Raw genomic sequence first — 10,572 nt, forward strand, 5'->3', positions numbered from 1 at the left:
ATCTATCAAGATTCGCGCACCGTTCAGGATTGAAGGAAATTTTTGCAGCTGAATGGAGCTGCTCTTATTTCACACTACCTAAGCTCTCCCCTTCGCCTGATGACTTTTCGCTCGCATAGGGATGGATGCTTTTGCAGGAAAAGAACCCTCTCGCTGTCGGGGCCGTACGAACTTCACGATCTTTGGGACTGGGTTGTATTTTCTGATCACGTACGTATGCCAGCACTGAGTCACGAAGGAGGCAGGCAAACGAAGGCAGGTGGTTAGTAACAACAGGAAATGAACCATGATATCTCGAAACGTGTTCCTACGCCTACTCATCCATCACATTTCACGACCTCAAACTCTCAATTCTTTGGGTTCGCTTCCACCCCCGCGCTCCCCCCTAAGATTCTCCTGGACTGAACTGAAAGAAGAAAAGCAAGCGGGTATCAATATATCCGCCGTCGCCTTAAACAAGAGAAGAAAAAAAAACAAAACATTCCACTCGTAGCTTCGCCCAATATTGCCAAGCATCTGCGTGCGTGGTTGTTGGAGGAGTGGTGTGAATCTACTACGTGGTATACACGTAAATGGGTTTGGGTAATTTGCGCGCCTGCTGTATGCAAAGCAAAGCCTTGACGCTCCGTCTGCACAGCGATGACATATGGACCTCAGTAGTACTCGTTCGAGACGCAGTCATCGTAGTTGGCCTCGATGTTTGCTGGGGCTTCGTCGTCGTCAACCTCGATCGTCTTCAATTCTTTTCTAGGACGAAGAGAAGTCCATGCCTCCGTCGTCAAAGTTCTCGTCTGAGAACAACATTCGTGTGCCTTCAAAAGACAGAGTTCGCGATGAGCGACGTGCCATACGAGTCGACCGGGTGTACTGGTTTTGTAATGGAATTTTGCGAAAGCCGAAGCCCTCAATTTTTCCCAAATGGTGAGGTCGTTGCCCTGTTTGCGCAGCCACTCGAAGATAGTCGGATCACGCTTGGTAGTTGTTGGCATAATGGATTCGTATTTTTCCCGAAGCTGCAGGATGAGCTCGTTGAACGTATGCTTTTTCTGCTGGGTTATCCAAAGGTCGCGAACCTCTGACAGACGATCCCGCAGAGCCTTTAGTTCTTTTTTTATCAGATCTCGAGCCTCCCTTGGCGCCAGTTCCTGACCAGATGAAGTTGCCATGTCGTCATCATTTGCGGCAGAAAGGAAAGTCTCGTTGTAGAACTTAGCGAGGCTGAGGTCTTCGGCATCTGCGGCAGGGCGGAGAATATCTTGCACACGACTGAGGGAAGCTTCTGCCATTGGATGTATGACTTGGTGAAACACGTCGTCGATAATGTTGCCCTTGATCTTGAAGTCGTGCACTGGATACACATCTTCATCGTCGCTGGTATCAACTTTTGTGAATTCCCAGTGGGCTGGAGTGGGGAGGTTGGTCGGCAGCTTTATTTTCTTCTTAAATTCTTCCAAATCAGACACGGCGAAGTCGTATCCTTGCTTGTCTGCGTCGACAAGATAGTCATGTAGATGGACCAGATACAACGCCTTCCTAGATCGAATACCGCCTTCCAGATAGATTAATCGTTCGTGCAGCTTGGTAACGACACCAAGAAGATTAAATCTCATACGCGTCTCCGCCATATCTGCGAGCCATTTGAGCCATTGCGAGTCCGACCTCGGCTGCTTCACATAATCACAGAGCAACTTGGGATCTTTCTTAATGCCAAAAAAATCGATAGGAGGAGGGTCCCATGGCGCGGGATGGTTGCGAAACGGGCGAACCAGTCTCGGTTCCCAGCAGAGCCAGAAGGTGTCACCGTCGTAGTCGCCACCTTGGAGAAGTTCGGCCAAAGGTCGCTTGCCTTTTGCAGAAAGGATGACCACGTTTGGCAAGTGTGCAAGCTCCGGCTTGAAAACAGCTTTCACTTTTTGCATGTCCCATGGAGCCATAGCAGGGTTCCGAGCTATCAAACATTCCATTTCGTGAAGAATTGACCAAGGCATACCGGTGATTTTGTCGCAAAACGTTCGTGCAAAGTTGACGTGAATCTCGCCAGGGGCCAGGCAATTCAAGGGGTCTGCTAAGGCTACGCCGAGTAACGTGGTTGACCGACTCAAAGGTATCTTGAAGTTCTTTTTCTTCGTGTCTAGAACCGTCTTCACCATCGTCCGAACTTCGCTGGCGAGGAATGCTTCTTGGCTCGGCACCAGGCCAGACTCCAGCATCTGTACAATGCGCTCTTCGCGAGAGACGGGGAACCCCGCGACTTTCGAAATGTCACCAGTGCGGTTGCGCTCCTCCCAGAGCTCATGTCGCCGATGCATCCAGTGACGAAGCGGCATTGGGCTTGGGCTCTTAAGAGCTGTCTCTAGCTTGTCCATGTCGTTATGTATTTGCTCCCGCACGAGCTCAATGAGGTCTTGTTTTGGTACACCTCTATCAACGAGAATCGACAGAAATCCGATGTGAAGAATCGATTGCCTAACATCGGAATTGGCCTTCACAACGTTCAGGGTCAAGCCATGAGAGTCCAGATCACGCAGAGATCCGTGTTTCACCTTGATCTGCGAACTGGATATCCTAATCAATGGTCCGGGAGGCTTGACATCCGAAGATGGAGGAGGCGGCCCCGGCCATCTGTACCAGATCCCCTTCGCCATGCCTAGCCCGAACCGAGCTTGCAAAGCAGTCTTCAGGTCGGTATCTCCTCCCAGCGCGTGAGTTGCTTTCCACATCACCCAGGGATGAATATCACAGCATCCATCATTCATTACTCGGTTGGAGACCTGCGGTTCGTAGAACCGTGATGCTAGAGCAGGATCAAGGAAAGTGTTATCGGCGGCATCTGTCGATGCAAGCTGGTCTCCTACAATTTGAACGTCTTCGCACGCAAAGGTGAAGACGGGTGTAGTAGAAGATGCTGCTAACTCGAGTCTTGAATAGACCTTGCGTGCGGCCTGCTGTGAATTGTAGTCGTACGGTATCACGTACGAAAGCACGTCTGTCATCGAGAACCGATTATCGACAGCAAGGAACATGAGTCGACAGGTTCCAACTTTGGTTACCTCAGGGTCGACCTTCTTCTTCCGCTTGTGAGCTTGCGTTAAGTAGAGGAACCATTTCCGACCCAGGAAATGCTGAAACTGAAGCGCCATGTCGTAAAACCTTTTGTTGAGGTTCTTGCCCTTGAGCTCTACCGGCGGCTTGTTGAGATTCGGGATGTCAACATACAAAACGTTTTGGTTGCCGATCTTCCGCTGAAGAGCACAATCGTCTCCTCGATTAGGCGGCTGTAGGGTCAAATCAAACAAACTTCCAGATCGAGATTTAGCATACTCAAGTTTGGCATTCAAGGTGGCCTTTTCCCAATTTGTTGACTGGTCCGCGCGGAAACCTTGCGTGAATGGCTTGCCCGAGACAGAAGCCAGTCTGTACAGCGTCTCCAGGTTCCTTGGATAGCACTGCTTGTCAAGCTGTTCCGGCGAAAGTATTCCCGCTTGCAGCACTCTCTGCGCTTCCCATTGGAGTTCGAACGACAGCTCGGTGAAGCTGGCGGGAATTTTCAGCTGAGCGAAATCTTTCGCAGGCGAGAAACGCTGTGTCGTGACTTTTGGAAGAGGACGGAAGACGGGGTGTTGCTCAACTTCATCATCGCTTGGCGTGATCAGTTGGCGATTTTGCTCTAGCCTGGGACGCTTCGATGAAGATGCTCTCCCATCAATGGTGTATCCAGGTTGATCGGTCAGGCAAGCATCGGCATCTGCTAGGAGGATGTCAGCGCGAGCCTGCAAGAAGTCCGCTTGGCTGGTGTCTATCGAGGAGCCCCACAATTGTGAGCTTCGTGTTGAAGTTGACGGTGCATGAGAAGCTCGTGGGATTCTCCGGACGGTGTCTTGCGAGGATTCGAGTTTCTGCACAGCCGCTATCAGACTTCTCGCCTCGCTTGGTGCAAGTGAAGAACCGTAGTGGGTCGATTCGCGCTTCCTGTCCTCTTCCGAGTCGGTCGTTTGATCTGACCCTACCTCAGCCTCCGATCCGGTCTGCTTGGCGCTGTAGTAATTCTCATCGTCCGAAGTCAGATCAGTAGCGGCGGTCAGCTGGGTTCCCGACTGGGTGGATTGGGTGAAAATGGGTGGTGCTCCGAAGGACTTGGTTGCATCTGTGGCGAAGGAGGTGTCGACGGGCGCGGACTTGGCTTCTAAGAGCGCCTTTTTCGTGACGGCGAAGTGATTCTTGATGGGCGGAGGGTCTGCATGTCGCGACGAGGATGGAGCGGCAGAGAGCGCTTTGCTGGACTGGGCATTGGCAGTCTGCTTCACTGGAGCTTCTGTGTGCCTGGAGGTCGCGATGTTCGCGGCTCTGGTGGTTCGTGAGGGTGAAGGAGGGTCGGGCCTGGCGGACTCATCGACAGTGGGCAAAGAGCGAGGCGGGCGGGGTGTGGGGAGGACAGAATGCTTGGCGGTGCCTCGGTGCGGTGTGGTGGTGCGCACATCCTCCAGACGCTCATTGATCAGCTCCAATCTGGCCTTCTCGCTTGTTTGACTGTTCGGCGTGCCCAGCAGACTCCGAAAGAAGTTGGCCTCCGCGCGCTGGAGCTGCAGTGGGTTTCGGAAGTACAGGAACCGGTACAGCTGGTCCAGGCGCTTGTACAGCTTCTCAATGTCTGGCGAGGGGGGAGGATGTGGTGTTGCGCGAGGCCATCTCAGGTGAGCATCGCCACAGAATCGCGCCAACTGCTCGTCGAGCTCCTTCGCGTTGGGTCCATGGCCAATGCCACGCTCAGCCTCAGGCACACGCACCCCCTCAGGCACAGCCTTGGGCTCGGGCACGGGCACGGGCATTGACTCGCGTGGAGAAGGCTCCATTTCGGAGCTCTTGCGTTTTCGCGCCATGTACCATGCCACTGCCAAACAACTCTCACCCTCTCTGGAGAGTCGGAGACATGCAGACCGCACTTTCTGAATGATGAGCGCAAATGCTTCACTCAGCTGCAGCGTCAACATCACAAACAAAGATGCTAGTGGCGCAGGGATAGCTGCTTCGCTTCGCCCGGCCCGGCAGACGCCCCATGCCGCTCCGCTGCGCTGTTGCCTGAAGTCACATCACGAATCACGGTCGCCATCACGTGCCACTTGGGCGACGCGCGTGTTGCAAATTCACATGCATCTATTCTCGTCAACAGCAGAGCAGAGCACGCACAGTAGTATGATCCAGCGTCTGAATATGTCCGAGGGCTAGAACGCTTAAGCTTGACCAGGCAAAAGTCGATTTCAATACCACCTGTAATCCATGATTATCCGCAGTCCAGAACCACAGCAATGGCGATAGGCACATGCTTTGCTGACGGCTGACAAACTCACATTCTTGCTAGTCTGCCAGCGAATAGTCACCCGTCCGGTCTGGCCGATCGTGGAAGTGGAACGATGTGCAGTGCTGTCTGATGCATGCTGAGATTCGGAAAAGTCATCAATGCCCAAGTCATGTCTAGCGTTAATTTCTGGTCCGGAGCTCCACATGGTGGCCGCATATCAAGCACTGCTTCCCATGTAATCCCCAATCCTCCCCCATCTTCACCTTCCACCCTCGTCTGCCCTTAGACCTTGACCTCCTTGAGACCGTGCTTCCATACCGTCACGAATGGCGTGACACCATCCTCACGGTAGTTGAGCAGGACGACCCTGAACAAATTAGTACGCGCCGCTCAACCAAAGAATCGTGCTTCCTGCACTACTCACATTCCATCCGGGTTCATCGACTCGCCGATGAAGAACTCGTAATCCTTGAAGTTGGCAACGATCTTCTTGGCAAAGCCTTGTGCGCCCTTCTCGAATTCCTTGATGGCCTCCTCGTCGGCACCATTCTCCTTCAGCTTCTCCTTGACAGTCTTCATGTATCCCTTGAGGTAGCTGAGGTAGCCCTTCTTGTCGAATGCCGTCTCATTGAGACGGAAAGAGTGGACGATATCGATCACAGTCTGTGCAGCATCATCGGCACCCTCCTCGGCCTCCTCGGCGGAAGCGTTGGCACCAGTGTTGACGTCGACCGGACCGATGGTGATTTTGCTGCAGTTAGCCTCGTATGCGACACCGTCGACCTCCTTGAGGTCGTAGGAGTCAGAGATGATCTCGTCACCGGTGATGATGTCCTGCGGCAAGTTGCATCAGTTGAGGCGCTCCAAGTAATCAACCTGGGGAATCATTTTGTCTTCTAAAGCGGGGCGGCGGTCTGGTCTGCGTGAAGAGCCAAGAAGGCTTCGTTGCTACGGGAGACTCACGTTGTAGATAATCATGTTTGCGGTGTTGGGGAGAGACGGAGCCGGACCAACAAGGCGGGCAGTCAGGTCGAGGGTGTAAGGAATGGCAGCTGGTGATTATTGTCGGGTGGTGGGAAGCTGGGAACTCGAGAAAAATAGTGGACACAACAGGTGGAGATGGAGGGGAATTCGTCTCGCAATGACCCTGGCCTCAGGCAGCCCAGAATCTCTTGGCACGCACGGCGAACTTTTGAGATTTCCACCCGCGCATTGCATGCAAGATTTGCTCGACCACAGCTGCACGTCTACAACCACCAGCTCGCCGTTCATTCACAGGTATGTCGATATCGCCGTGACTCCGTCAAGAGCCAGGGTCTGCGCTCATTGTATGCGATACAATGACACCGCAGCGCCTCGTCACTTCGAGCTGAAGAACCCTCTCGCGACCGGCAGGGCACTCTTCGCGCTCATGGGCTCTTGCTAATATGCTGAAAAAGGACACTCCCAGCCGCATCGCCGCTGAGAATCCACCGCCAACACCGTCACCATGGTCAAGACTTCCGTCCTCAACGATGCGCTCAACGCCATCAACAACGCCGAGAAGACCGGCAAGCGCCAGGTCCTGATCCGCCCATCCTCCAAGGTCATCGTCAAGTTCCTCCAGGTCATGCAGAAGCACGGTAAGTCGTATCGCAATTGCCTTCAAATCAGCGCAAGAGGAGGCACTGGCGAGAACGTGGCGGCGGAAAGCACACACCGGGTTGATAACTAGGCAATGGTCTCAAAAGCTCCACGACCAACGCCCTTTAAGTGCTCGGGAGATTGAGATTTATTGGCAAGGATCTTACATGTCCTCGGAATTTCTGGCTGAAGAGGCACTTTTAAATGTTTGCGACAATCACTGACTTGCTCTACTCAGGCTACATCGGCGAGTTCGAGGAGGTCGATGACCACCGCAACGGCAAGATTGTCATTCAGCTCAACGGCCGTCTCAACAAGACTGGTGTCATCTCTCCACGCTACAATGTCCAGCTCAATGACCTCGAGAAGTGGGTCGTCAGACTGCTTCCATCACGTCAGTTCGGCTACATCGTCCTCACCACCTCCGCCGGTATCATGGACCACGAGGAGGCTAGGAGAAAGCACGTCGCCGGCAAGATCATCGGTTTCTTCTACTAGATGCAGAGTCATTACTTGTGGAGGATCTGATGTTGGCATGATGTGAGGATTTCATGAGCATAGCGCGGCGCATTTGTCTGTAGCTGCACGCATCAAAAGTTCATGTCATTACACACACAATCTTCTCAACAACTGATTGCTCAAGATCTAAGTTCTGGTGGCACCCATCTCACTACCTGTCCAGCTCTACCTCTACGACATTCCCTCGAAACTCGCCCATACGTCCAGCACATGCGACAAACAACTTTGTCTCGTCCTTGCTCAACGCACACGCCCGAATTCGACCACACATTAACATACGTATTCCCCTTCCCATCAAAACAAAAACTCATCACAAGACCAACCCAACTCCTACACCACCAAAAAATCTCCACCTTCCCTATTATCATCCACCTGAACCCTTCTTTCTTCTCTTCTCCTTAAGACTAGGTAGGTAAATGTATATACATATATCTCTTAAAATCCCCCTCCTCCTAAACCCCTTTAATATTTCCCTCGATTTAGAGTAAAAGAGTCAAGTACAGTAGAAAGAAAAGAAAAGAAAAGAAAGAAAAAAACCTAAGAGAAAAATTTCAGTTATCGTATTACTATAACGTTTTACTTTAAAAATTTTTATACTACTACTACGACTACTTTTTTTTAGTAAGTTATAATTCGAATCGATACGAAAAGAAATTTTTCGGATTCGAATACTTACTCTTACTCTACTTCTTTTTTTTCGAGGATTAGGATTTTAGTAGGTAAGAGAAGAGAAGATGAAAAAAGAGTAAGGGAGATTTTAGAACTTGGCTTATGTCTGCGAAGGGGGAGGGAAAGGATCTAGGGTGAGCTGAGATGAGTGGAATGGAGTGTGGATCTGGAGATGTGATGGTGTTTGGGTTGATGGAGGAGGAGATGCTGTGAAGATGATGGGGATGTAGAGGGCAGGAGGGGAAGGGGTGGAGTTTGAAGGGCAAGGCGTGGAAGTGAAGTCTTGGAAATGGCGAGGAGGTTGGGTTTTCGGGAGGGAAGGAGATGTCGTGTGTTGTATGTGGGATTTTCTTTTAAGTTTTCATTTGTAGGGTTCATGTCTTACGGTTCTTTTTTTTTTCAGGGTAGTGTCGCGCAGTACTGCAAAGAGTACTCAATCAAGACCACGACGCGATCAGGACTCGAATAAGATGTTGTGCTCGACATTGCAGGAAACTCGTACTTGCTCAGAAGACATGAGAGCAGTTTCTTCAAGAGGAGAGAAGCTATTGAGAAGCCTTAAACAAGTACCAATTTTTCACCCGTCCATTCTGTGTTTGAATTTTTCATGCCTCCGCTCGCTCGCTGCCTTGGATATGTGAGAAATTTCCACTCAGACCTCTAAGACCTTTCGAAGAGGCAGCGGAGGACGAACCACCACTGGATCACTGTTTCCAATCTTGATCGTCATAGTCCTTGGCTCCACTTTCCTCTTCACCTTGGCGTCAGATTCATCATCGGAGTCGTCTTCACCAGAGTCAGATCCAAAGTCTTCAGGCAATCTGTGTACGGCTGTCCAGTCGTTGCCAGTATTGCCCTCCCTGGCATTACGATTCTGCTGCGTGTCAACGGCATACAGCGTTGCGATTCTGGCGACGTCTCCTTCAGTGATTCTTGCTTCGTTCTTGCTGCCGCCCATGATGATTTCGGAGCCATCTCGACGTTTCAGAACCCAATGTCGTTGTGTCGAGTCCATGCTCGCCATTCCGGAGTCGTAGATCATGATGCCTGATTCAAAGGTCAGCACTGCATCATCGATGGTATCAAAAGTCTTGTACTCACTGTCAAGATCAAAAGTGTGAGACCATTCAGTACGCTGCATCCTGGTTTTATATAGAATGTCACCATCGAAGTCGAACTGATCCGCTCTAAGAAAGTCTGCCAGCTCTGGAAAGTACTTCTCCGCAAAAGTCCAGCTCGAGCAAACTCTGGCCATTTTCTGATCTTTTGAAGCACCTGACATGCCAGCCTGCGCAAAGAGCCCAAACTCATCGGCATCGACTTCGTTGCGAACTTCAAAGTAGCCTCTGACGTATCGACAAGTGAAAACGAGGCTTTGATCGCGGTCAGGTCGCTGGTGTTCGTGATGCAGTCCCATGGCATGTCCTAGCACATCGATTAGTACAAATTCATAATACAGCTGGAAAAGCTCATTCTGAGCGCAGTTTACCGAGTTCATGGGTGAGATCTCGACTGGCCGAATCGAAGCCTCTATCGGGATGCGTTGGCTCATATGCGCAAAAGCGTAATTGGTGTCTCCATGGTCGGTCAGGCTCGTCATCGGCAATATACTCGTAACCAAGCGTCGTTGATGTCTCGCACTCCGGGCTGTCATTAAAGTCATCGTCGCCGTCTTTGGTTTCATCAGATATCACCAGAGTATCCTTTCGGACTCTCCCAGAAAGGCAAAGACAGTCTGGCTTGAGCTGACCATCCTCGTCTCTTGGACATCCAGGATCCGGCTCAATGGACAGAGAAGATACTTGTCCTTGCGGATTCATCATGGCTGCGGCCCACGCTGCCTGTGCCACCTCCATTAAAGGTCCAAGGTTTCTCGCTGATCTCGCGTTGTCGTAGCAGTATCGCACAGGTCGCTTTGGTGGGCTACTGCAAGTCCTAGGCCATGGATAAATGTAGGGAAGCTGCATGACACCGGCGCTTGGGAGTTCAGGGATGGAGAGCCAGCGCTTAAAGAAGCTGCCCGATGTTTCATTGAGCTCCTCGTGCCAGATTGTTACATTGCTCGCCGATGATGGTCCGTGGAACCCTGGTGCTGCTCTCTGCAAAGGTGAATGAGCCAGCGCGACTACAGCCGCGCAACACACAAGTAAGGCCATTTGGAAGTTCATAGTGAAGATTGGTATCGGAAGCTGTCGAGTAACTGCGCTTCAGGGAGGTGTGGCAGGCTGCTTGCCTCGAGGTCGAGGTCTACCGCACTGGTGTCCGGCTATAGTAAGTGGTCGCTCTTTTGAAAAGTATGGCTTCGGTGGGATTGCACCTAGCGAGGAAGAAGTTTCGATGAACTGGTAGCTGGTGGTGCGCTGGCGCTTCAGGCTTGTGAGGTGTCTGCCTGTGACGGCTTGTGCATGGCTCGTGTCATTTGTGTCCAGGTGACTGCCGGTCTGCTGCGCATGATCGTGCTGGTC

The 10,572-nt window shown here is 51.6% G+C and overlaps 4 protein-coding genes across 4 annotated transcripts; 1 reads left to right on the top strand and 3 right to left on the bottom strand.

The window, feature by feature from the left end:
* Positions 1-653: 653 nt before the first annotated feature.
* Positions 654-5,432, bottom strand: MYCFIDRAFT_83458 (uncharacterized protein; the record flags this gene model as incomplete). Its single annotated transcript, XM_007924693.1, has 3 exons — positions 654-5,069; positions 5,185-5,265; positions 5,346-5,432. Coding segments are annotated over 3 exons (4,584 nt in total), but the record flags the coding sequence as incomplete, so codon positions are not given.
* Positions 5,419-6,364, bottom strand: MYCFIDRAFT_60259 (uncharacterized protein). Its single transcript, XM_007924473.1, has 3 exons — positions 6,260-6,364; positions 5,721-6,130; positions 5,419-5,663 (listed from the first exon to the last, which is right to left on the bottom strand). Exons 1-3 carry the CDS (start codon positions 6,272-6,274, stop codon positions 5,579-5,581), a joined length of 510 nt encoding a protein of 169 aa, XP_007922664.1. The 5' UTR covers positions 6,275-6,364; the 3' UTR covers positions 5,419-5,578.
* Positions 6,365-6,540: 176 nt separating this feature from the next.
* MYCFIDRAFT_71048 (uncharacterized protein) lies at positions 6,541-7,533 on the top strand. The gene is made up of 2 exons (XM_007924527.1): positions 6,541-6,918; positions 7,158-7,533. Exons 1-2 carry the CDS (start codon positions 6,786-6,788, stop codon positions 7,415-7,417), a joined length of 393 nt encoding a protein of 130 aa, XP_007922718.1. The 5' UTR covers positions 6,541-6,785; the 3' UTR covers positions 7,418-7,533.
* Positions 7,534-8,207: 674 nt separating this feature from the next.
* Positions 8,208-10,559, bottom strand: MYCFIDRAFT_171316 (uncharacterized protein; the record flags this gene model as incomplete). Its single annotated transcript, XM_007924822.1, has 7 exons — positions 8,208-8,457; positions 8,529-8,652; positions 8,689-8,767; positions 8,805-9,699; positions 9,749-10,312; positions 10,364-10,480; positions 10,504-10,559. 7 exons carry the CDS (start codon positions 10,557-10,559, stop codon positions 8,208-8,210), a joined length of 2,085 nt encoding a protein of 694 aa, XP_007923013.1.
* Between the last annotated feature and the right edge of the window lie 13 nt (positions 10,560-10,572).

Source organism: Pseudocercospora fijiensis, assembly GCF_000340215.1.
Source record: "Pseudocercospora fijiensis CIRAD86 unplaced genomic scaffold MYCFIscaffold_2, whole genome shotgun sequence".
NCBI lineage: Eukaryota > Fungi > Ascomycota > Dothideomycetes > Mycosphaerellales > Mycosphaerellaceae > Pseudocercospora > Pseudocercospora fijiensis.